Source organism: Pseudophryne corroboree, chromosome 5 (genome assembly GCF_028390025.1).
Source record: "Pseudophryne corroboree isolate aPseCor3 chromosome 5, aPseCor3.hap2, whole genome shotgun sequence".
Taxonomy (NCBI): domain Eukaryota; kingdom Metazoa; phylum Chordata; class Amphibia; order Anura; family Myobatrachidae; genus Pseudophryne; species Pseudophryne corroboree.
This window is the reverse complement of record NC_086448.1, coordinates 87,072,523-87,100,216: the sequence shown is the minus strand read 5'-3', so window position 1 is coordinate 87,100,216 and position 27,694 is coordinate 87,072,523. Positions and strand designations below refer to the sequence as shown.

Genomic DNA, 27,694 nt, shown 5'->3' with positions numbered 1-27,694 from the left:
TGGGATGGGCGCCCAGCATCCACTACGGACTACGAGAAATAGATTTACCGGTGAGTAAAATCTTATTTTCTCTAACGTCCTAAGTGGATGCTGGGGACTCCGTAAGGACCATGGGGATTATACCAAAGCTCCCAAACAGGCGGGAGAGTGCGGATGACTCTGCAGCACCGAATGAGCGAACTCCAGGTCCTCCTCAGCGAGGGTGTCAAACTTGTAAAATCTTGCAAATGTGTTTGACACCGACCAAGTAGCAGCTCGGCAAATGTGTAAAGCCGAGACCCCTCGGGCAGCCGCCCAAGAAGAGCCCACCTTCCTCGTGGAATGGGCTTTTACTGATCTAGGATGCGGCAGTCCCGCCGCAGAATGTGCAAGCTGAATTGTGCTACATATCCAGCGAGCAATAGTCTGCTTTGAAGCAGGAGCACCCATCTTGTTTGGTGCGTAGAGCATAAGCAGCGAGTCAGTTTTCCTGACTCCAGCCGCTCTGGAAACATACATTTTCAGGGCCCTGACTACATCCAGCAACTTGGAATCCTCCAAGTCCCGAGTAGCCGCAGGCACCACAATAGGTTGGTTCAAATGAAACGCTGAAACCACCTTAGGCAGAAATTGGGGACGAGTCCTCAATTCCGCCCTATCCATATGGAAAATCAGATAAGGCTTTTACATGACAAAGCCGCCTACTCTGACACACGCCTGGACGAAGCCGGGGCCAATAGCATGACCACTTTCCACGTGAGATATTTTAACTCCACGGTTTTAAGTGGCTCAAACCAATGTGATTTAAGGAAATCCAACACCACGTTGAGATCCCAAGGTGCCCCTGGAGGCACAAAAGGAGGCTGAATATGCAGCACTCCTTTAACAAAAGTCTGAACTTCCGGCAGGGAAGCCAGTTCTTTTTGGAAGAAAATCGACAGAGCCGAAATCTGGACCTTAATGGACCCCAATTTGAGGCCCATAGTCACCCCTGACTGTAGGAAGTGCAGGAATCGACCCAGTTGAAATTCCTCCGTTGGGGCCTTCCTGGCCTCACACCAAGCAACATATTTTCGCCATATGCGGTGATAATGTTTTGCGGTCACGTCCTTCCTAGCTTTGATCAGCGTAGGAATGACTTCCTCCGGAATGCCCTTTTCCTTCAGGATCCGGTGTTCAACCGCCATGCCGTCAAACGCAGCCGCGGTAAGTCTTGGAACAGACGAGGCCCCTGCTGCAGCAGGTCTTGTCTGAGCGGTAGAGGCCATGGGTCCTCTGAGATAATTTCTTGAAGTTCTGGGTACCAAGCTCTTCTTGACCAATCCGGAACAATGAGAATAGTTCTTACTCTTCTCCTTCTTATTATCCTCAGCACCCTTGGTATGAGAGGAAGAGGAGGAAACACATAAACCGACCGGTACACCCACGGTGTCACTAGAGCGTCCACCGCTATCGCCTGAGGGTCCCTTGACCTGGCGCAATAGTTATCTTCTGTGGCCATTCCCATCGGTTTGTAATCAGCCGGAAGACTTCTGGATGAAGTCCCCACTCTCCCGGGTGGAGGTCCTGTCTGCTGAGGAAGTCTGCTTCCCAGTTGTCCACTCCCGGAATAAACACTGCCGACAGTGCTAACACGTGATTTTCCGCCCATCTGAGAATCCTCGTGGCTTCTGCCATCGCCATCCTGCTTCTCGTGCCGCCCTGTCGGTTTACATGGGTGACCGCCGTGATGTTGTCTGACTGAATCAGTACTGGCTGACTTTGAAGCAGGGGTCTTGCCTGACTTAGGGCATTGTAAATGGCTTTTAGTACCAGAATATTTATGTGTAGGGACATTTCCTGGCTTGACCATAGTCCCTGGAAATTTCTTCCCTGTGTGACTGCTCCCCTGCCTCGAAGGCTGGCGTCCATGGTTACCAGGTGTCACGATCCGGGTATCTGGACGCCATTTCTTACCCATCAGATGCCTCCTAAGGCTGGCTCAGCGCTCCAGGACCGGATCCCATCTGTTATCCTAATGTTCACATTCCTGCATCCTCTCCTGTCTCTCTGAGACGCTGTCACAGTAACGCCTTATTACATCTGGCATGGCGTCTCCCGCGGCCTCCGCCGCCGTCCCTGAGCTTCTGCATGCAGAGTGTCAGAGTGGCGATTACGTCAGCCGCGGCCTCCGCTGTGTCCGCGTGGTTGGATGTGCACTTGTCAGCCTGGCGTCTCCTGTCTCCAGTGGCCGGCGCCGCCATTACTGTTTTCATTACCACATGGATTACAAACCAAACTTCCCTCCAAGTGTCTGCATGGGCGCAGCCATCTTGGATTCTGTCAGCTGATCATTTCCTCCAATCTGTTGTCAGTATTTTTAATCTGCATAATTGCCAAGCCAATCCCTTCCTTGCTGCAGGTATAAATACACTGTGCCTGAGCAAGGAAGGCGTCAGTGCTTTGGTTGTCAAACCTAGTTCCTGTTTGTCTCTCTCCTGTGATTGTCTTCCAGGTTCCAGCTCCTGTCTCAAGACTTCCACCATAGAGACCCGCACCAGCATTCCACCTGCGGTGTAGCCTGACTCTCCAATCCATTGTGGATTCATCTGTTTCCAGCTACAACATTACCTGCTTCCAGCTCAGCTTCCAGCAGAGTACAGCTTCCCTTAAAGGGCCGGTGTCCTTTCTACACTTTACCACTCTCCACCGGTATTATTATTTCTCCGCTCTCAAGTTCTACATTTCAGTTCATATTTCATCGCTCCCAAGTTCATTTATTATTTGACTGGTTCCAGCCAGTATCCACTCCGTGCTAACAACAGTCTGGTTCCAGCCAGTATCCACAGCAGCTGTTTTATCTTCAGCAACCCAGCTTTTCCTGGAACACCAGCTGGCACAATCCTGGGTTATCTCCATTGCTACAGTCGGGCCTGGTAAAGACTTTCCATCTAGAAGATCATAAGAACTATCTCACACTACCAGTGCCCTGTGGCTCCTGCCATCCTGTAGTACCCAGGAACTGTATTTATTCTTTGCTGACTTTTACGTTTTCTTTTACTGCTGCTGTGTTGCGGAGTTGTCATAATAAACATCATTGACTTTTATCCAAGTTGTCGTGGTCACGCCTTCGGGCAGTTATTATTCATGTTACTTACATGTCCAGGGGTCTGATACAACCTCCCAGGTTCCGGTACATCTCAGCCCCTACAACTGAGGCTGCCTCCCGTCAGCTCAGGCCCTCAGTTGTGACAGTAAGCACTGACCTAATGAATCCAGCCGGAGACCAGGATCAAGCGGCCAGGCCGATGCAAGAACTGGCAGCCCGACTAGAACATCAGGAGGCTGCACAGGGCCACATCATCCGCTGTCTCCAGGATCTCTCTACTCGGCTGGATGGGATTCAGACAACTCTCCGTGGATCAGGCGCGTCTGGTGCGTCAACCACAGTGACTCCAGCTATAACCCCACCCACCTTACCCATTTCTGCTCCACGTCTTCATCTTCCAACGCAAAATTTGACGGATCTCCAAGATTTTGCAGGGGATTTCTCAACCAGTGTGAGATTCAGTTTGAGCTACAACCTGGCAATTTTCCCAGTGACCGTACAAAAATTGCCTACATTATTTCTCTTCTCAGTGGCTCAGCCCTTGATTGGGCATCACCGTTATGGGAGAGGTCCGACACCCTGCTATCTTCCTACACTGCCTTCGTGTCAACATTCAGGCGCATCTTCGACGAGCCAGGCCGGGTAACCTCAGCTTCATCCGAGATTCTCAGTTTACGCCAGGGGTCACGTACTGTAGGACAATATCTGATACAGTTCCAGATCCTGGCATCCGAACTGGCATGGAACGACGAGGCCCTGTATGCTGCATTCTGGCATGGCTTATCTGAGCGTATTAAAGATGAGTTAGCTACCAGAGACTTACCTTCTAAGTTAGATGAGCTAATCTCACTCTGCACGAAAGTTGATTTACGTTTCAGAGAGAGAGCAACTGAGCGTGGAAGATCATCTGCTCCAAAATCTTCTGCTCCTCCTCCTCGTCAACTGTCACCATCTAAAGATGAGCCCATGCAACTTGGCCGTTCCCGTTTAACTCCTGCTGAGCGCCGAAGACGCCTCTCCGAGTTTCTCTGTCTCTATTGTGCAGCTCCGTCTCACACCATTAATGCCTGTCCCAAACGTCCGGGAAACTCCAAATCCTAGCTCGCCAAGGAGAGGGCCGGCTAGGAGTAATGATCTCCTCTCCATCTCCTCAAGATTGTAATCTCCCAGTCTCGCTTCAAGTTGCTCAACGTTATCGGAACGTCATTGCCCTCCTTGATTCCGGAGCAGCTGGGAATTTTATTACCGAAGCCTATGTTAAACGGTGGTCCCTACCCACCGAGAGACTTCCTTCGTCCATTTCTTTAACTGCCGTGGATGGCAGCAAAATTTTTGATGCAGTTATTTCTTTAAGGACTCTACCAGTTCGTCTGAGAGTGGGAGTTCTTCATTCCGAACTTATTTCTTTTTTAGTGATTCCAAGAGCCACACATCCTGTGGTCCTGGGCCTTCCATGGCTCCGTCTTCACAATCCTACAATTGATTGGACGACTACGCAAATCCTGGCATGGGGTTCCTCCTGTGCTGAGACATGTTTGTTTAAAGTATTGCCTGTCTGTTCTTCCTCCCCCAGGTCGTCTGATGTTCCACCTCCTCCATATCAAGATTTCACGGATGTGTTCAGTAAAGCTTCTGCTGATATCCTTCCTCCTCATAGAGAATGGGACTGTCCGATTGATCTCGTTCCAGGGAAGGTTCCACCTCGAGGCCGAACTTATCCGTTGTCTCTGCCTGAGACGCATTCTATGGAGGAATATATTAAAGAGAACCTAGCAAAGGGGTTCATTCGACCTTCTTCTTCTCCAGCCGGCGCAGGCTTCTTTTTTGTAAAAAAGAAAGATGGTGGTCTGCGGCCGTGCATCGACTACAGAGGTTTGAACGACATTACCATCAAGAACCGTTATCCTTTACCCCTGATTACTGAGCTCTTTGACAGAGTTAGCGGAGCTACCATCTTTACAAAGCTGGACTTGCGAGGTGCATACAATCTCATCCGGATCCGTGAGGGTGACGAGTGGAAGACCGCCTTTAACACCCGTGACGGACATTATGAGTACCTCGTCATGCCCTTCGGATTGAGCAATGCTCCAGCTGTCTTCCAGCATTTTGTCAATGAGATCTTCAGAGACATTCTATACCGTCATGTCGTGGTCTATCTAGACGATATCCTCATTTTTGCCAACGATTTAGAGGAACATCGTTTTTGGGTTAAAGAGGTTCTGTCCCGTCTCCGTGTCAATCATCTCTATTGCAAATTAGAAAAATGCGTCTTTGAAGTCAAGTCCATTCCGTTTCTAGGGTACATTGTGTCCGGTTCCGGACTAGAGATGGATCCTGAGAAACTACAAGCAATCCAAAATTGGCCGGTACCCTTAACCCTCAAAGGGGTCCAGAGGTTCTTAGGGTTCGCCAACTATTACCGAAAGTTTATACGAGACTTTTCCACCATTGTGGCGCCTATTACTGCTTTCACTAAGAAGGGTGCTAACCCGTCCAAGTGGTCTGAAGAAGCCATGCAAGCATTTCATCTTTTAAAACAAAGGTTCATCTCTGCGCCTGTTCTGAAACAGCCTGACATCGACTCTCCTTTCATCTTAGAGGTGGATGCCTCCTCCGTTGGAGTAGGAGCGGTGTTATCTCAGAGGGCTAAAGATGGCCATTTACACCCTTGCAGTTTCTTCTCCCGGAAGTTCTCCCCAGCTGAGCGCAACTATGCCATTGGCGACCAGGAGTTGCTAGCCATCAAGCTCGCTCTAGAAGAGTGGAGGTATCTGTTGGAGGGAGCTTCTCATTCAATCACCATACTTACAGACCACAAGAACCTTTTATACCTGAAGGGCGCACAATGTCTCAACCCTCGTCAGGCCAGATGGGCACTTTTCTTTTCCAGGTTCGACTTTAAACTCCAGTTCTGTCCGGGCTCTCAGAATCGCAAGGCCGATGCCCTTTCCCGCTCATGGGAGCAAGAAAATGAGTCAGAGTCTTCAGACAAGCATCCTATTATAAATCCGTTGGCATTCTCCACGGTAGGGATGGACTCTACGCCCCCATCAGGGAAAAGTTTTGTGAAGCCGATGCTAAGGAAGAAGCTCATGCATTGGGCCCATGCTTCCCGTTTTGCCGGACATACAGGTATCCAAAAAACCCTGGAGTTTATCTCTAGGTCCTATTGGTGGCCAACTCTGAAAAAGGACGTCTTGGAGTTTATTGCATCTTGCCCAAAGTGTGCCCAACATAAAGTATCCCGCCAGTCGCCTGCGGGGCAACTGGTTCCACTATCCGTTCCCCGTCGACCATGGACCCACTTGTCAATGGATTTCATTACAGACTTACCCATGTGCAACAAGTTCAATACCATCTGGGTGGTAGTTGACCGGTTCACCAAGATGGCACACTTCATTCCTCTCACCGGTCTTCCGTCAGCTTCCAAGTTGGCTCAAGTATTCATACAAGAGATCTTCCGACTCCACGGTCTTCCTGAAGAAATTATCTCAGATCGAGGAGTTCAATTCACAGCCAAATTCTGGCGAAGTTTATGTCAAGTCCTTCAAGTCAAGCTAAAGTTTTCCACGGCTTACCATCCTCAGACCAATGGTCAAACCGAGAGGGTGAATCAGGACTTGGAGGCCTTCCTCCGCATCTATGTGTCCTCCTCTCAAGATGACTGGGTTCAATTACTTCCCTGGGCCGAGTTCTGTCATAACAACCAGTATCATTCTTCATCTGCTTCAACACCATTCTTCACTAACTTTGGATTCCACCCTAAAGTCCCTGAGTTCCAACCGCTTCCAGCAACTTCTGTTCCCGCAGTGGATATCACCTTGCATCAGTTTGCCAATATCTGGAAGAGCGTACGATCAGCTCTGCTCAAGGCATCGTTCAGGTACAAGAAGTTTGCGGATAAGAAGCGTCGAGCAGTTCCTGCTCTCAAGGTGGGTGATCGGGTATGGTTATCCACGAAGAATTTGAGGTTAAGAGTTCCCAGTATGAAGTTTGCACCTCGCTATATCGGTCCTTTCAAGATTGAACAAGTCATCAATCCTGTTGCTTACAGACTTCAGTTGCCTCCCTTCTTAAGAATACCCAGGACATTCCATGTTTCCCTGTTGAAACCGCTGATCTTGAATCGGTTTCATTCCTCACTTCCTCCAACTCCGAAAGTCCAAACTCAACGAGGCGTTGAGTATGAAGTGGCCAAGATCCTGGACTCACGTCACCGTTACGGTCAACTACAGTATCTTATTGACTGGAAGGGTTACGGCCCTGAGGAACGTTCATGGACCAATGCTTCTGATGTCCATGCTCCTGCCTTGGTCCGGAGATTCCATTCCAAGTTTCCTCAAAAGCCAAAGAAGTGTCCTGGGGCCACTCCTAAAGGGGGGGTGCTGTCACGATCCGGGTATCTGGACGCCATTTCTTACCCATCAGATGCCTCCTAAGGCTGGCTCAGCGCTCCAGGACCGGATCCCATCTGTTATCCTAATGTTCACATTCCTGCATCCTCTCCTGTCTCTCTGAGACGCTGTCACAGTAACGCCTTATTACATCTGGCATGGCGTCTCCCGCGGCCTCCGCCGCCGTCCCTGAGCTTCTGCATGCAGAGTGTCAGAGTGGCGATTACGTCAGCCGCGGCCTCCGCTGTGTCCGCGTGGTTGGATGTGCACTTGTCAGCCTGGCGTCTCCTGTCTCCAGTGGCCGGCGCCGCCATTACTGTTTTCATTACCACATGGATTACAAACCAAACTTCCCTCCAAGTGTCTGCATGGGCGCAGCCATCTTGGATTCTGTCAGCTGATCATTTCCTCCAATCTGTTGTCAGTATTTTTAATCTGCATAATTGCCAAGCCAATCCCTTCCTTGCTGCAGGTATAAATACACTGTGCCTGAGCAAGGAAGGCGTCAGTGCTTTGGTTGTCAAACCTAGTTCCTGTTTGTCTCTCTCCTGTGATTGTCTTCCAGGTTCCAGCTCCTGTCTCAAGACTTCCACCATAGAGACCCGCACCAGCATTCCACCTGCGGTGTAGCCTGACTCTCCAATCCATTGTGGATTCATCTGTTTCCAGCTACAACATTACCTGCTTCCAGCTCAGCTTCCAGCAGAGTACAGCTTCCCTTAAAGGGCCGGTGTCCTTTCTACACTTTACCACTCTCCACCGGTATTATTATTTCTCCGCTCTCAAGTTCTACATTTCAGTTCATATTTCATCGCTCCCAAGTTCATTTATTATTTGACTGGTTCCAGCCAGTATCCACTCCGTGCTAACAACAGTCTGGTTCCAGCCAGTATCCACAGCAGCTGTTTTATCTTCAGCAACCCAGCTTTTCCTGGAACACCAGCTGGCACAATCCTGGGTTATCTCCATTGCTACAGTCGGGCCTGGTAAGGACTTTCCATCTAGAAGATCATAAGAACTATCTCACACTACCAGTGCCCTGTGGCTCCTGCCATCCTGTAGTACCCAGGAACTGTATTTATTCTTTGCTGAATTTTACGTTTTCTTTTACTGCTGCTGTGTTGCGGAGTTGTCACAATAAACATCATTGACTTTTATCCAAGTTGTCGTGGTCACGCCTTCGGGCAGTTATTATTCATGTTACTTACATGTCCAGGGGTCTGATACAACCTCCCAGGTTCCGGTACATCTCAGCCCCTACAACTGAGGCTGCCTCCCGTCAGCTCAGGCCCTCAGTTGTGACACCAGGACCCAGTCCTGTATGCCGAATATGCGGCCCTCCAGATGAGCACTCTGCAGCCACCACAGTAGAGACACCCTTGTCCTTGCAGACAGGGTTATCCTCTGATGCATCTGAAGATGCGATCCAGACCACTTGTCCAACAGATTCCACTGAAAGATCCATGCATGGAACCTTCCGAACGAAATTGCTTCGTAAGAAGCTACCATCTTTCCCAGGACTCGCGTGCAGTGGTGCACCGACACCTGTTTTGGTCTTAGGAGGTCTCTGACTAGCTATGACAACTCCTTGGCCTTCTCCTCCGGGAGAAACATCCTTTTCTGTTCTGTGTCCAGAACCATCCCCAGGAACAATAGACGTGTTGCAAGAACCAGCTGCGACTTTGGAATATTCAGGATCCAGCCGTGCTGTTGTAGCACCTGCCGAGCAAGTGCTACTCCGATCAACAACTGTTCCTTGGACCTCGCCTTTATCAGGAGATCGTCCAAGTACGGGATAATTATAACTCCCTTTTTTCGCAGGAGTATCATCATCTCGGCCATTACCTTGGTAAACACACTCGGTGCCGTGGACACACCAAACGGCAGCGTCTGGAATTGGTAATGACAGCCCTGTACCACAAATCTGAGGTACTCCTGGTGAGGAGGGTAAATGGGGACATGCAGGTAAGCATCCTTGATGTCCAGTGATACCATGTAATCCCCTTCCTCCAGGCTTGAAATAACCGCCCTGAGCGATTCCATCTTGAACTTGAACCGTTTTATATACGTGTTCAAAGATTTTAAATTTAAAATGGGTCTCACCGAACCGTCCGGTTTCGGTACCACAAACATTGTGGAATAGTAACCCCTTCCTTGTTGAAGGAGGGGTACCTTGACTATCACCTGCTGCGAATACAGCTTGTGAATTGCCTCTATCACAGCCTCCCTGTCCAAGGGAGACGTTGGCAAGGCAGATTTTAGGAAACGGCGAGGGGGAGACGTCTCGAATTCCAGCTTGTATCCCTGAGACACTACTTGTAGAATCCAGGGATCCACCTGTGAGCAAGCCCACTGATCGCTGAAGCACTTGAGACGGGCCCCCACCGCACCTGGCTCCGCCAGTGGAGCCCCAGCGTCATGCTGTGGACTTAGCGGAAGCGGGGGAGGACTTTTGTTCCTGGGAACTGGCTGTATTTTGCAGCTTTTTCCCTCTACCTCTGCCTCTGGGCAGAAAGGACGCGCCTTTAACCCGCTTGCCTTTCTGGGGCCGATAATACGGTGCTTTCTTTTGTTGTGAGGGGACATGGGGTAAAAATGCTGATTTTCCAGCTGTCGCTGTGGAAACTAGGTCCGAGAGACCATCCCAAAATAACTCCTCACCCTTGTAAGGCAAAACTTCCATGTGCCTTTTAGAATCTGCATCCCCTGTCCACTGCCGGGTCCATAAACCCCTTCTGGCAGAAATGGAAAGTGCATTTATTTTAGATGCCAGCCGGCAAATATCCCTCTGTGCATCTCTCATATACAGAACCGCGTCTTTTATATGCTCTATGGTTAGCAATATAGTGTCCCTGCCTAAGGTATCAATATTTTTTGACAGGGAATCTGACCACGCAGCTGCAGCACTGCACATCCATGCTGAAGCAATAGCTGTCGCAGTATAATGCCTGAGTGTGTAAAAACAGACTTCAGGATAGCCTCCTGCTTTCTATCGGCAGGTTCCTTGAGGGAGCTGTGTCCGGAGACGGCAGTGCCACCTTCTTTGATAGTCGTGTGAGCGCTTTATCCACCCTAGGGGGTGTCTCCCAGCGTAACCTGTCCTCTGGCGGGAAAGGGTACGCCATTAGTAACTTTTTAGAAATTACCAGTTTCTTATCAGGGGAAGCCCACGCTTCTTCACACACTTCATTTAATTCATCAGATGGGGGAAAAACCACTGGTAGTTTTTTCTCCCCAAACATTATACCCTTTTTTGTGGTACCTGGGGTAACATCAGAAATGTGCAAGACATTTTTCATTGCCGCAATCATATAACGGGTGGCTCTATTGGAATGTACAGTAGTCTCCTCGTCATCGACACTTGAGTCGGTATCCGTGTCGACGTCTGTGTCTGCCATCTGAGGTAGCGGGCGTTTTAGATCCCCTGATGGCTTTTGAGACGCATGGGCAGGCACGAGCTGAGAAGCCGGCTGTCCCACATCTGTTATGTCATCAAATCTCTTATGTAAAGAGTCGACACTGTCACGTAATTCCTTCCACATTACCATCCATTCAGGTGTCGGCCCCGCAGGGGGTGACATCACATTTATCGGCACCTGCTCCGCCTCCACATAAGCCTCCTCATCAAACATGTCGACACAGCCGTACCGACACACCACACACACACACACACAGGGAATGCTCTGACTGAGGACAGGACCCCACAAAAGCCCTTTGGGGAGACAGAGGGAGAGTATGCCAGCACACACCAGAGCGCTATATAACACAGGGATTAACACTATAACTGAGTGATTTTTCCCCTATAGCTGCTTATATATATGTAATACTGCGCCTAAATTTAGTGCCCCCCCTCTCTTTTTAACCCTTTGAGCCTGAAAACTACAGGGGAGAGCCTGGGGAGCTGTCTTCCAGCTGCACTGTGAAGAGAAAATGGCGCCAGTGTGCTGAGGGAGAAGCCCCGCCCTTATTTCAACTGACTTTCTCCGCTTTTACTGGATCTCTGGCAGGGGTATTTTTACACCTATATAACCTTCCTGACTATAAATGGTGTAGATTTGCCAGCCAAGGTATATTATATTGCTGCTCAGGCCCCCCCCCCCCCCCCCCCCAGCACCCTGCACCCATCAGTGACCGGAGTGTGAGGTGTGCATGAGAAGCAATGGCGCACAGCTGCAGTACTGTGCGCTACCTTGTTGAAGACCGAAGTCTTCTGCCGACGATTTTCCGGACCAACTTCTTGCTTCTGGCTCTGTAAGGGGGACGGCGGCGCGGCTCCGGGACCGTATGATCGAGGTCGGGCCCTGTGTTCGATCCCTCTGGAGCTAATGGTGTCCAGTAGCCTAAGAAGCCCAAGCTAGCTGCAAGCAGGTAGGTTCGCTTCTTCTCCCCTTAGTCCCGCGTAGCAGTGAGTCTGTGGCCAGCAGATCTCACTGAAAATAAAAAACCTAAACTATTACTTTCTTTCTAGGAGCTCAGGAGAGCCTCCTAGTGTGCATCCAGCTCGGCCGGGCACAAGATTCTAACTGACGTCTGGAGGAGGGTCATAGGGGGAGGAGCCAGTGCACACCAGGTAGTCCTAAAACTTTCTTTAGTTGTGCCCAGTCTCCTGCGGAGCTGCTATTCCCCATGGTCCTTATGGAGTCCCCAGCATCCACTTAGGACGTTAGAGAAAACAATTATGTTGTCACATTACTCAGAACACATTCTCTGCGGGGAGACTTGGTTAACACTCAGTCACTGCGGATGAACTCTCTGGACTCCCTGTATTATAACCCAGTTTCCGATATGGATCCCTTGCACCAAAGACATGGTTCGTGCAAGGAGCACTGATAATGATGATGACCATGGACTATTGTTTCTCTTTTATGTCTAGGCCAGGGAGGGCCGGACCACCATCATCGTCGCCCATCGTTTGTCTACAATCAGAAATGTGGACAGTATTGCTGGAATCGACAATGGAGTAATTGCTGAGCAGGGAAGTCACAGCGAACTCATGAAAAGGAAAGGGATCTACTACAAACTGGTCACCATGCAGGTAAATATTTATTCCATGTCCTCTTTATTTGTAACGCATCATTTGCTTTTATAATGCATATTTGAATTTTGAAGACATTCATTATGACAATAATTCATTTGTACTGTATGTTGAGATGCTTTTGTGGGTATAATGTTTATGTAGCTTGTATCCCATGTTCACCAATATTTTGTACTGTAAGTCTTTTATGTGTTTTTCTTGTCTTGTTTACACTCTTCCTATTTATGTACTTTGTAAGGTGCTGCAGACTCTGTGTGGCACCATATAAATAAAAAATAATAGTAATAATTATCTGTAATAAAACCCATGTATACCAGAGGCGGAACTACTGCCAGTGCAACCAGTGCGTTGCACTGGGGCCCGCCTCTGTCCAGGGGCCCAAAGCATGTAATGAGTCAAACTGACTCATTACATGCCGCTGTGTGCTGCAGGCAACCGCTGCCCGCAGCACACAGCCAGTGCCATTTCTAGCGGCGGGAGAGCCGTGCAACTGCACGGGGCACCTGCCGTGGCACTTAGCGTGTCCTTATCTACCCCTCTTCCCGAGCACTCCTGCTCGGGGGGCGGAGTTTCGCGGAATGACGCGTTTGCGTCGTGAAGTCAAGAGGGAGGAGGAGCAGACAAGCTGGAAGGAGAAGGCGGCCGGCGCGAGGGAGGTGAGGCATCCCGACCCGAAGAGCGGGAAGATCCTCTATGTAAGTAGTCTCTCTCTCTCTCTCTTTCTCGCTCCCCTCTCCCTTCCTTCCCCCTCACTTGACACCTGCCTGCCGCACTGTGTAAAATGGGGACACCTGCCTGCCGCACTGTTTAAAATGGGGACACCTGCCTGCCGCACTGTTTAAAATGGGGACACCTGCCTGTCGCACTTTGTAAAATGGGGACACCTGCCTGCCGCGCTGTGTAAAATGGGGACACCTGCCTGCCGCACTGTTTAAAATGGGGACACCTGACTGCCGCGCTGTTTAAAATGGGGACACTTGCCTGCCGCGCTGTTTAAAATGGGGACACCTGCCTGCTGTGCTGTTTAAAATGGGGACACTTGCCTGCCATACTGTGTAAAATGGGGACACTTGCCTGCCGCACTGTGTAAAATGGGGACACTTGCCTGCCGTACTGTGTAAAATGGGGACGCTGTCTGCCGTAATGTGTAACAAGGGCATGCTGTCTGCCGTTATGTGTAAAAAGGAGACGCTGTCTGCCGTTATGTGTAAAAAGTGTACGCTGTCTGCCGCTATGTGTAACAAGGGCGTGCTGTCTGCCGTTATGTGTTTAAAGGGGATGCTGTCTGTCGTTATGTGTAAAAAGTGCACGCTGTCTGCCGCTATGTGTAAAAAGGGGGAATCTGCCTGCCGTAATGTGTAAAGAGAGGGACGCTGTCTGCCGTAATGTGTAACAAGGGCACGCTGTCTGCCGTAATGTGTAACAAGGGCACGCTGTCTGCCGTAATGTGTAAAAAGGGGATGCTGTCTGCCGTAATGTGTAACAAGGGCACGCTGTCTGCCGTTATGTGTAAAAAGGGGATGCTGTCTGCCGTTAAGTGTAAAAAGTGCACGCTGTCTGCCGCTATGTGTAAAAAGGGGGAATCTGCCTGCCGTAATGTGTAAAGAGGGGGACGCTGTCTGCCATAATGTGTAACAAGGGCACGCTGTCTGCCGTAATGTGTAACAAGGGCACGCTGTCTGCCGTAATGTGTAAAAAGGGCACGCTGTCTGCCGTAATGTGTAAAAAGGGGATGCTGTCTGCCGTTATGAGTAAAAAAAAGTGCACGCTGTCTGCCGCTATGTGTAAAAAGGGCATGCTGTCTGCCGTTATGTGTAAAAAGGGGGACGCTGTCTGCTGTAATGTGTAAAAGGGTCTCTACCTGGTGTAGTGGTGCTACTGTGCGGCGTAATTTGAATAACGGAGACTACTGTGCACCGTTTTATGAATTGGTATTATTTTGTGGCCACACCCCTTCCCCATGAAGCCACGCCCCTATGTATTTTTGCACCCGCCTACGGTGCGCACTGCCCCTGTTTTGACGTTTTTTGCACACAGTGCTAAAATGTCTAGTTACAGCACTGTTGCTAGGTATCCATTTCTCTGGTCCTGAGCAGGTCCCCCTCACCAGATCCTCTCCAGGGGTGAGGGGGTGGACTTGGATGGGATGAGGAGGAGGGGGGCCCAAAGCATTTTGTAGCACCTGGGCCCACCGCTCGCTAGTTCCGCCACTGATGTATACTATACTGTATGAACAACCGGCATACAATACAACTGCAGCTATCCAGCCTATTATACTAATAATATCCAATTCAAGTATTCACCATATTACAGCCCAAAACGTATATATCAGGCACCTCCTTATTCCCCCGTCATTATTGCTCTGCGTTACAGAAGAAATCGATTCAACCCGTTTCATCTTCCTTTATGGGTGAAAGCACTTATCATGGTTATTTATTATTGGTAGTGTTAGGTATGATATGTCGCAAGTCATCATGTAGACACTGTAGACATTGATGAAATGTCAACATAATAAAATGCCGACATATTGTACGCATACCTGGTCCCTGCGGCAGCGGAGTCTCCAGCATTGGCTTCCGAGTCCCAGTGGTCATATGTCTATCATTTCCTTAAGAGTTCTCTGATGCCCCAGCAGTCCAGTAAGTACAATGCCCCAAACCCTAATCCTTACCCTTAATCCCCCCTCTAGTGTCTAACCCTGGCTTCACCCCCTGTAGCCTAAACCTAACCTACCCCTATTGCCTATCCCTAACCCTCCCATCCCACAGGTTAACCCCGATGTCGACATTATGACAATGTCGGCATTTCACGTGAGAACGTTGACACATTGCCTGTCTACATTTTAAGAAAGTCAACATAACAAATGTCAACATTGATGTGTTGACATTGTGGGGTAAATTTACTAAGATTGGAGTTCTATTTAAGATGAGATGTTGCCCATAGCAACCAATCAGATTCCAGGATTAATATTCTTGAAGATGCTAGGTAAATGAGAAGTAGAATCTGACTGGTTGCTATGGACAACATCCCATCTTAATTAGAACTCCCATCTTAGTAAATTTACCCCAATGAATGTCAACATTGGTATTGCCGACCTAATAATTACATCCCTTATTGGTAGTGTAGGTGCGGTCTCCGGTGGTCATCTTGTAGTTTAATAGTGGTGTAAAACATCACGGGAAAGACTAGCATGTATAATGATACTCTGCTTGTTGATTTGCCTAGTAACCTGTCACTTATCTCTGCAGACTGTGGAGGGTCAGGGTGACAACGAAGACCGAAAAAGTCAGGCAAATGAAACCTTATCAGATATGAATAACACATTGGCCAAGTTAGTGCGGAGACTGTCAAGACGACACAGCTTCAAGAAAACATTAGCAAGACAAGACAAGGAAGAGGATGAGAAGAATAAATATGTGGTGAGTAATGTGGTCACTTTATTTATTTATTATTTATTAACAGTTTCTTATATAGCGCAGCAAATTCCGTTGCGCTTTACAACTTGAAATAACAATAACAAACTGGATGATAACAGTCATAGAGGTAGGAAGGCCCTGCTCGCAAGCTTACAATCTATAGGGAAATAGGCATATGTACACAAAGAAAGGTGCTATCTATTGCATAGAATGAGAAGACATGTGAGGATATGTGTGGACTGTACAGAGTGGATGCAATTTGATAGGAAGGTTTATGAAAGTTATGTGGGCGGTTCAGGAATTTGATATGCTTGCCTAAAGAGGTAAGTTTTGAGGGAACGCTTGAAGGTTTGGAGACTAGAGGAGAGTCTTATTGTGCGTGGTAGGGCATTCCACAGAGTGGGTGCAGCCTGATGAAAGTCCTGCAGTCGTGAGTGGGAGCGAGTAATGAGTGTGGATGAGAGACTCAGGTCTTGTGAAGAGCGAAGAGGTCGGGTTGGGAGATATTTTGTGATAAGCGAAGTGATGTACGTTGGTGTAGGTTGGTTAATGGCCTTGTGTGTGAGTAAAAGTATTTTATATTGAATGCGTTAGAGTACAGGTAACCAATGGAGGGACTGACAGAGTGGATCTGCAGACGATGAACGTCTAGCGAGGAAGATAAGCCTCGCCGCTGCATTCAGAATGGATTGTAGTGGTGAGAGTCTCGTTTTGGGAAGACCAGTTAGGAGACTATTGCAATAATCAATGCGGGAGATAATGAGAGCGTGGATTAGAGTTTTAGCAGTGTCTTGTGTAAGGTATGGTCGTATTTTGGATATGTTTTTTAGATGCATGTAACATGATCTTGAGACAGATTGAATGTGGGGAACAAAGGACAGATCAGAGTCAAGGATGACACCTAGGCAGCGAGCTTGTGGTCAAGTATATGATTGTGCGTTGGATAACAATGACACCGTGAAGCTAGAGGCATAACAGTTACATGGATCGCTTGTCCCAAACTGCATAAATTCCCTAATGGCTGATCATCCAATGAGCCCCGTGCATCAATAAATAATGACAGACAACTGTGTGGGGTTTAAATTGGGTTAAAATGGGATGCAGTAAATTTGCCTACAATCAAAATCCCGATGGTCAAAAATCCGACAAAAAACCCCAAAGAAAAAGCGCCCCACTGAGCCTATGTTGAAATGCTGCCTGCTGCTCTCGAGGGAAAAGGGTATTAGCACACCCTGATCAATTGTGAGAAAAGAGAAAAAGAGAGCGCAAGCAGACTAGACAAATATTAAACAAATGTATTCATAAAATATACTAGGTCACAATCAAGTTAAAAAGTTGAATTAATTGTAACTAATGATATATTCAATGAATTCAATTCAACAAAGAATCCACACTCGGCATGAAATTTAATAGTGCCACAATACTAGTGCACTAGTGGATGACACAGTAACCGGTATATGAATAAAACCAATGATCCTTCAGACTCTTTATGGATGTTAGCGGCTGATGATTTAATACAGAATTTTCATATAACACTTTAGTAACAGTTCCAAAGTGAATGATTTCCTTTGATCTATGTAACAATTGTATTCTTACTGATAAATAAACCGTCTCAACGAAGGTATCATGCTGGAATTAAGGTGAAGTAAAGTGCATATGCTCAGTCTGTCACTCTCTCACTGTGACCGTAAGCCGGAGCTGAATTGCTTACCGTTTCCACGAATGTCTCAGCGGCACTGACCATGAACCGGGCGCCGCTCGTTCTAGTGGCTCAACCTCCCATTCTCCTGCCGGACCAACGTGGCAGGATGACTCGTTCACTGCCGCCTCCAAATAGATCGGTGGTGCTATTGATGGTTAAGCACTATGGATTCCAGATAAATCGACTGAAAGCCACGGTCCCCGTATAGCAAGCGGGACCAATGCAGGTGGCTTTAGATCAGGTAGATCGATTACGGCAGAGATTGGAGGTGCAGATAGATAAAATCGTAGGACTAACGAGTGCTTGGATCCTTTGAGCCCTGACGCGACAAACACTGGTCGTTTCCTCAGAGGGTTGAAGTGATTATGCTCTTCCAGGTCTCCATATTTAAAGGGAAACCAAGTTTATCATTAGTATAAACACCTGTAGAACACCTGTTGCGTTCATTCTCAGGAGTATGTGTGTATAAAATCACCAAAATTCTCTCTAATCAAATGTAATTTCACTCACTGAAAACGGCCAGTTTCCGCCCAGAAACACCCACTTCCTGCCAATCACACTACGATCTCTCGAGCGATGAAAAAACGTCGCTCGAGCTTGTGCAAATCTCCAAAGTTTTGTGTTAAATTACTCAACGCATGCGCGCTGCGTACCATGCGCATGCGCATTTTCCACCTAATCGATCCGTTTCAAAAAACGGCAACGAGCGAACAACTCGGAATGACCACCTATGATTGTAGGTATTTCATACTAAACCCATTAAAATGTATTTGACAATAAATGACAATTAGTTAGAATGGTAATACAATAATTATATATGGTGGTGGACTAAACAATGGGCAGGGAAACAAAACAAACTCATATACACCACAAACCGACTTCCTGGTGTTAAATTCTCCTTCCAACTTTACACATTTGACTCATCTGGGTAGATAATCATGTCATCACTACTGGCAGGGGAACGCCATACTTTATGAGGAGAGAACCGACTGAAACTTTCTCTGGCTGGGTCCACAGGATTATCCACAGGATAACATTGAGATATGGTTGAGCGACAACGGAAATGGCACCAACACGGTCACGAGCTTTCTGGCCTCCCAGGATGCATCAAGCCTCACCATATAGTCCCGCCCACTGACTCAGTCAAATCAGTTTTTTGCTTGGTACGGCAGGAAGCCGGACCAATGGTCACAGGGCTGCTGAGATAAAGCAGCCTGAAGCTTTTATTATTTTATTTTTATAGACTTACTATGTTTTTTTGAGCGACTTATCTTAACAGCGTCTTAAACGCATATTGGAAAGAGTCGCTCCGACAACTCCCCACCGGGTCGCAAACAACGCTTACCTTCGCGGTATAGTGCTGTCTCGACGGGCGTCTGTGTCGGATGTTCTAGCAGGTCCAGCAGACGTAATCAGGCTGTGGCCGGAGCATGGGGGGACGGTAAGTCTATGGATTTCCTCTTACTAGGTGACACAGCTACACTGTATTGGTGGAGACTACAAACAGTGTGTTGATGTGCCGAACATCTCGAGTGCGACAGCGCTATGCTCTTTGGATCATAGGCGCCAGGACTAGGTAGAGGCCGTGATCATTAGAGTTTAAGTCAACAGGGGGATTCAGACGCTCTCCTGGCCGCCCCTCCTCCGAGTTCATGACCAGTTTCCGCGCGTCTCCCGTCCATGAACTGAATGACCTCACTTCCGTCTCAGACGCTACCACGAGGGTTCTCGGTCGCAGCTTAGACGCTGCGGTTGTGTACACTAGAGATCCCGCCTAGACCGAGTCGCAGGCCTTAGCGTCTACATACACGTGGAAGTCGCTGGGCGTCCGTCAGTGAGCGACTGTGTCCGTTATCAGTTATCAAGAGCGGTTGTGTACATCAGTAGCGTCTGAATCCACTCAGCGTCTTACGAGCGCATTTGCTTGGATATGGAAGTGTGGTGAGTCTCCCTGTATCCCGCTCTCCGGAGGAAGGGTATACAGTACTAAAAATTCTCTCTACTTGTTAGTATGAATTGTTAATTTTTAGTACATATTACATATGAGATCTGTGTATTACTGTGTTTTCTGCATGTTATGTTGAAAAAAGAACCAGTTAAAAACAGAAGTACAATTTTCCTACTTACTTGTAAATTGTTATGGGGTTTGTATTCTCATATGACAATGTCTAATACCTTAACATGTGACTGACTGCTAGTATGTGTGCTGACTTTTCTATGTAACGTTAGTCCTGTTCTGACCCTCAATTCAGGTGCACGGCTGTGGTCAGATTGATCTCACTTCTATATATACTCATATATAGGTGATTTTCATTCACAAATTGTGTAGTCATTTATTATATTATTACCATGTCTGTGAGCGGCAAAAGTGACGAGGAGAATTTATCAGGCACTCCTACATCCCTAACATGCTTATCTTGTAAGACAGGGTTAATTGGTATGGACCAATTGGTCACTTATGAGGGGTTGTGTGCAAACTGTTTTGCTTTTCAGCAAAGTAAAAAACAGGAGTTGGTTCAACCACCAACAGAGCCACCATGGAATATGTTCGCAAAGACTTTATCTTCAATAGCGGACAGGTTAACTCCGGTAGCACCACCTCAAGGGTTAGGTTACACTATTAACCCATACATGCAGCTCCCTCCCTACAGCTTGGTTCCAGTAGCCTCTACAAGTAACCAAGGGACAGGTAATACTAAGACAGATGCGTCTATGTGGCAGACTACACAAGATGATACAACAGATGATGATACAGTATATTCAAATACTCCGTATGATGATCAGTCGCAGAGTTTTAGTTCAGAGGATGTTGCTGAACTTATTGATGCTGTGAAGGCGGTTCTCTCTTTGGAAGAGCCATCCAAAACAGTGTTAAAATCTAAAGCACCTGTGTTTAAACGAACAAAATCAGTTAAAGCTGAATTCCCAGCATCAGATGAGCTGACAGGTACAAGATTCCGAAAAGATGGAATTCTTATTATCCATTTCCAGCTGCGGTTTGTTCGAAAAGAGAAGTTCCTCCAAAAGTAGATGCACATGTACTGCGACTGGTGCACAAATCTGCTTTACCACTGTCATCTGCCTCACTAAATGACGTCACAGACAGAAAGGTAGATAGTTTCTTGAAAAATATATTTTTTCTAGTAGGAGCAGTGGTAAGACCTGCTATGGCTTCGGCCTGGGTAGCAAAGGCAATGGGCGAATGGATAGAGGAACTAGAGAATGACCTCCCCTCTCCTAATAGGGAACAAGAGTATCATTTAAGCCGTTTAAGACAATCTGCCCAATACTTGGAAGAAGCAGCAATTGATATGGGTACAGTTGCTTCTAAAGCTTCAGCCTTGACAATAGCCGCTCGCAGAGCGGTTTGGCTACGTACCTGGAAGGCAGATGCGGAATCCAAGAAGGAATTGGAAGCATTGCCTTTCGTGGGTAATATATTGTTTGGGAAACCATTATCGGATATCCTAGAATCAGAGGCTGAATCAAAGAAGGTCAGATTTCCGGCTACTTATAACCCTAAGTCTAAGGGTTCAAAGTTTTGCTCATTTTGTTGGCAAGGCAAGGCGAAAGCTAAAGAGGAGCCTAAGCAATCCCAGTTCAGAACCAGGGGTATGAAGCAGTGGGCTAGCAAAAATCCAGCTTCCAAGCCTGAACAGAAACCATCAGCCTGAAGAAACGGGCCTCCGCCTGGAGGATTCCAGGGTTGGGGGCCGACTCCTTCATTTTGCACACATATGGCAGCAGTCAACAACAGATGCTTGGGTGCAGAAGGTGATATCTCAGGGGTATGCGTTCCCATTCAGGAGGCAGCCTCCTCAAAGATTTTTTTGCACCAGCCCGTCTCGTATAGAGTCAAAGGCCAATGCCCTGCAAGAAGCAGTCCAAAAATTACTGCAGTCAGGTGCAATTGTCCCAGTACCTCCATCACAAAGGGGACAGGGGTTTTACTCCAATCTATTTCTGATCCAGAAGCCAAATGGGTCATATCGACCAATTCTCAATCTGAAAATGTTAAACAAATACATTTGGATCCCAAAGTTCCACATGGAGACATTACGCTCCATAATGTTGGCTATGGAACCGGGAGATTACATGGTATCTCTGGATGTACGGGATGCTTACCTACATGTGCCTATAGCACTGTACATCAGTGTTACCTCAGGTTTGCCATCCTCCAGGAACATTTTCAGTTCCAAGCTTTGCCCTTCGGGCTTGCAACAGCACCCACGGTGTTTACCAAGATTATGGTGGTTATGGCAGCTTGTCTGCGCAAACAGGGGATAAGAATATTCCCATACCTCGATGACCTGTTAATCTTAGCACATTCGCAAGATTTACTTTTGAGCCATCTTCAACAGACAATAGTTTGTTTACAGAGACACAGGTGGCTCATAAACTGGGAAAAGTCGTCTCTGAATCCGTCACAGCGGATGGTTCATTTGGGGGCCATATTGGATTCAGACCTATAGAAAGTTCTCTTACCAGAGAAAAAGATAGTCAAGGTGCAGGTCATGGCTCAAGAAGCATTGCACGCCCAGACAATGTCAGTCCATGCAGCAATGCGACTGTTGGGTCTGATGGTATCAACCTTCGACATGGTGGAATATGCGCAATTCCACTCCGGACCATTGCAGCACCTTATTCTGACCAAATGGAACAAAAATCATCAGACGATAAAAAAGTAGATGATAAAGTTTCCCAGTAAATGTAAAAAGGTCTCTAGCGTGGTGGCTACAGACAGACCATTTAAACAAGGGGAGAGCCTTTTGGATAAAAGAGTGGCAAGTCCTGACAACAGATGCCAGCCTGCAAGGCTGGGGTGCCGTAATCGGAAGCCTGTGGTTCCAGGGAAAATGGCTCACAAGGGAAAGTCGCCTGCCAATAAATCTGTTGGAAATAAGGGCCATTTACATGGCTCTAGTTCAGGTAAAGGACAGTCTGCAAGGAAGACCAGTCCAGATCCGCTCAGACAATGTGACAGCAGTAGCGTACCTCAATCATCAAGGAGGAATTCGCAGCAAAAGATTGATGGAGGAAGTAACTCCCATTCTAAGATGGGCAGAGCTCCATCTCCCAGCATTGTCAGCAGTGTTTGTCCCAGGTGTTCTGAACTGGGAAGCGGATTTTCTCAGTCGACACACCATTCAGTAAACCGAATGGACATTACACCCAGAAGTGTTCCAGACAAGAGTGAACAGATGGGGTCTACCAGAGATAGACCTTATGGCGTCTTGTCTAAACAACAAAGTTCTGAGATACGGTTTAAGAACAAAGGATCCCGGAGCGGTCCTTGTAGACGCACTGTCAGTAGAATGGAAATTTCATCTGGCGTATCTGTTCCCTCCGATATCTCAGTTACCCAGAGTAGTGAGAAAGATAAAGCAAGCAAAGGGAGCAATAATTCTAATAGCTCCAACTTGGCCAAGAAGGCATTGGTACACAGATCTATTGAGGATGTCCGTGGAAGCACCAATTCTGCTCCCTCAACGTCCAGATCTGCTAATACAGGGTCCTTGTTGTCACAACCATCTGGATCGCCTGTCTTTGACGGCGTGGCTGTTGAAACCTCTATCTTAAAAGCTAGAGGATTTTCGAAACAAGTAATCCAAACTTTGCTTAGAGCAAGAAAGCCTTCTTCAGCTCGTGTGTATCATAGAATATGGCAAGCCTATATTCATTGGTGTACTGAGAAAAGTTTGAATCCAAGATCTTTCAAAGTATCCAGGATTTTGGATTTCCTTCAAGCAGGATTGAATAAAGGTCTGGAGGTAGCTTCCTTGAGAGTTCAAGTATCAGCATTGACTGTATGGTTTCAGCGAAAGATTGCTGAATTACAGGATGTACGTACTTTCTTTTAGGGAGTTGTACATATTCAACCTCCATTTGTTCCTCCTGCAGCTCCTTGGAATTTGAATTTAGTTCTTAAATTCCTCCAGGGTCCTCCGTTTGAACCACTTAAGATAGCAGATCTTAAATGGTTAACGGCTAAAGTACTTTTTCTACTGGCAATGGCGTCAGCCAGGAGAGTGTCTGATTTAGGAGCGTTATCGTGTAAGTCTCCTTTCCTAAGTTTTTTTCCAGACAGAGCAGTTCTCAGAACTAGATCTGGTTATCTTCCAAAGGTGGTGTCAAAGTTTCACCTTAATGAAGAGAATGTAGTCCCAGCTTTTCAGGTATCGGGACTTTCTGCGGGAGAAGCGTCGCTGGACGTAATCCAAGCTTTAAGAATCTACATAGATTGTACTAGTGCCATCAGGAAAACAGATTCTCTCTTCAACCTCTACGGATTTCATAGAAGAGGATGGCCTGCTAGTAAACAGACGCTCGCAAGATGGCTCAGAATGGTAATATCAGATGCTTATTCTCATGCAGATCTCCCTACTCCGGCTAATGTCTCTGCACACTCTACACGTAAGGTAGGTCCTTCATGGGCAGCACAACAGGGTGCTTCAGCAGAACAGATATGTAAGGCAATCACATAGTCTTCCATAAACACATTCATTAGACATTATGCCTTGGATACTTTTGCCTCTCATGATGCAGACTTCGGGCGAAAGATCCTCCTGTGTAATCAGGAGCGTCCCCACCACTAAAATTGGCATTGGGAATCCCATTGTTATCCTATGGATAATCCTGTGGACCCAGCCAGAGAAATAGACGTTATGGTAAGAACTTACCGTTGATAACGTGATTTCTATTATGTCCACAGGTATCCCACCCTGATGCACCTGATTTGAGGATCTTGACAATCACTAAACCTCTTCCCTCTTGTATGGAAGGGTGTGCATGTGTGTTCTTATCGCCTAAATAGGTTTCTACCTGATGCTCCTGCCTAAATCACTGTGGAAAGAACTGATTTGACTGAGTCAGTGGGTGGGACTATATGGTGAGGCCCCGATGCATCCTGGGAGGCCAGAAAGCTCGTGACCGTGTTGGTGCCATTTCTGCTGTCGCTCAACCATATCCCAATGTTATCCTGTGGATACCTGTGGACATAATAGAAATCACGTTATCAACGGTAAGTTCTTACCATAACGTCTATTTTTATTTTAACAGCAGCAAAGAAGCGTAGTTAATATTAATGCCTCAGATACTAACTATACTGCATACTCTACGAGTTTCTTTATATCAATAAAAATATGTAATTGCTTCTTTATTGTACAGTGTTACTAAGGTAAATGTCCACTAAGTTCTTCTTCTTTTTTAATTCCCTCTTGTTGCTGTAGGACCCTAGTACTTTAGTCAATTGTTGTTATATATTTTTTATTGCCAGGGTTCTGTGTCGTATGTATTTTTTGTTGCCCTTCACTGTATATACAGGACCATTCCTGACTTTCAATTTCCATGCATAGCCCAGACTACGTCCCCCTTTACTGAAACTTCTATTATAATTCTTACTTTTCATGTTTCACAGAATGAAGAGCCTCCTCCAGTTTCATTTTTCAAGGTCCTGAAGCTGAATAAATCCGAATGGCCGTACTTTGTGGTGGGACTCATCTGCGCAATAATCAACGGTGGCACCAGACCCGCCTTTTCCATTATATTTTCCAGGATTATCGGAGTATGGCTTCAAGCTTTTATTACTAGACATGTCTTATTGCAAAATAGTTTATTGCTATAATAACCATGTTATAATAACTGATAATGTTCATGTCTCATACAAACAGCACCTAAATACAGTGGCGACCTATAGAAATGTGTGCAGAACAGATGGAAACCAATCAGAATTTTGCTTTTGCATTCTAAGATGCACTAGAAAAATTACATAATGTGATTGGCTGTTATGGGCGAGACTGCCTTTTCCACATCGTGCAACTGGCAACTTAAGTAACTGTATGTTGGGGGAAAGGAGGGGGGGCAAAATAAATAAGAGTGATATTTTAATTAAACTAGCCCCTGCTTTCAATGCAGTCATTTACCAAGTCTTGGACCCACCAAGCACTCTGATATACGCAGGGGCAAACGCAGGATTTTCAGAGGGGTATTTCCGTATATATATATATATATTAGTGATGAGTGGGTTCGGATCCTCGGGATCCGAACCCGCCCGAACTTCACTTTTTTTTTCACGGGTCCGAGCGACTCGGATCCTCCCGCCTTGCTCGGTTAACCCGAGCACACCCAAACGTCATCATCCCGCTGTCGGATTCTCGCGAGATTCGGATTCTATATAAGGAGCCGCGCGTCGCCGCCATTTTCACACGTGCATTGAGATTGATAGGGAGAGGACGTGGCTGGCGTCCTCTCCGTTATAGTAGAAAAGACTGAGTGACTTAGTTATAATTTTGGGGAGGATTGGGGACGGGGAGCAGCTGTTAGGGAGTACAGTGCAGGGTGCCACCAGTGAGTTTAATCCGTTGTTTCTCTGCCTGAAAAAAATGCTACACCATATCTGGGCTCACTCAGTGTGCTGCACTGCTGCATATATCTGTGCTGAGTGCACTGCTCACACTGCCTAATTGTGGGGACTGGGGAGCAGTTATAGCAGGAGTACAGTGCACAGTTTTGCTGACAGTGACCACCAGTCCAGTATACGTTTGTCTGCCTGAAAAACACTCCTGTGGTGGGTTTTTTTTTCTTCATACTAGTTTAGCAGTCTGCTGACAGTGTCAACCAGGTCCGTTATTATTATACAGTATATTATATATACATATAGCAGTACGGTAGGCCACGGCTGTACCTACCTCTGTGTCGTCAGTGCACTCGTCGTCCATAAGTAATATAATGCTATACTATAGTATCCATCCATCTACATTGTATACCTGTGGTGGCTTTTTTTTCCTTCATACTAGTTTAGCAGTCTGCTGACAGTGTCCACCAGGTCCGTTATTATTATTATACAGTATATTATATATATATATATATATATATATATATATAGCAGTACGGTAGGCCACGGCTGTACCTACCTCTGTGTCGTCAGTGCACTCGTCGTCCATAAGTAATATAATACTATACTATCCATCCATCTACATTGTATACCTGTGGTGGTTTTTGTTTTCTTCATACTAGTTTAGCAGTCTGCTGACAGTCTCCACCAGGTCCGTTATTATTATTTTACAGTATATTATATATATATATAGCAGTACGGTAGGCCACGGCTGTACCTACCTCTGTGTTGTCAGTGCACTCGTCAACCATAAGTAATATAATACTATACTATAGTATCCATCCATCTACATTGTATACCTGTGGTGGCTTTTTTTTTCTTCATACTAGTTTAGCAGTCTGCTGACAGTGTCCACCAGGTCTGTTATTATTATTATACAGTATATATATATATATATATATAGCAGTACGGTTGGCCACGGCTGTACCTACCTCTGTGTCGTCAGTGCACTCGTCGTCCATAAGTAATGTAATACTATACTATCCATCCATCTACATTGTATACCTGTGGTGGCTTTTAGTTGTGCGCATTAAAATATGGAGAACAAAAATGTAGAGGTTAAAAAAATAGGGAAAGATCAAGATCCACTTCCACCTCGTGCTGAAGCTGCTGCCACTAGTCATGGCCGAGACGATGAAATGCCATCAACGTCGTCTGCCAAGGCCGATGCCCAATGTCATAGTACAGAGCATGTAAAATCCAAAACAAAAAAGATCAGTAAAATGACCCAAAAATCAAAATTAAAAGCATCTGAGGAGAAGCGTAAACTTGCCAATATGCCATTTACGACACGGAGTGGCAAGGAACGGCTGAGGCCCTGGCCTATGTTCATGGCTAGTGGTTCAGCTTCACATGAGGATGGAAGCACTCATCCTCTCCCTAGAAAAAATAAAAGACTTAAGCTGGCAAAAGCACAGCAAAGAACTGTGCGTTCTTCGAAATCACAAATCCCCAAGGAGAGTCCAATTGTGTCGGTTGCGATGCCTGACCTTCCCAACACTGGACGGGAAGAGCTTGCGCCTTCCACCTTGACAAGGAGGATTCTGATGGTGATGTGGTTTGTTTAAGGCAGGCACCCGGGGAGACACCTGTTGTCCGTGGGAGGAATATGGCCATTGACATGCCTGGTCAAAATACAAAAAAAATCAGCTCTTCAGTGTGGAATTATTTAAACAGAAATGCGGACA

At 46.8% G+C, this 27,694-nt stretch overlaps 1 protein-coding gene across 1 annotated transcript in view; it reads left to right on the top strand.

The window, feature by feature from the left end:
• The window catches only part of LOC134929556 (ATP-dependent translocase ABCB1-like), a 270,024-nt gene that overhangs the window by 118,780 nt on the left and 123,550 nt on the right, over positions 1–27,694 (top strand). The window contains exons 12-14 of the mRNA XM_063925150.1: positions 12,335–12,496; positions 15,745–15,915; positions 25,032–25,178. Of these exons, the coding sequence (XP_063781220.1) occupies positions 12,335–12,496; positions 15,745–15,915; positions 25,032–25,178 (480 nt within the window). The remainder of the gene's footprint in view (positions 1–12,334; positions 12,497–15,744; positions 15,916–25,031; positions 25,179–27,694) is intronic.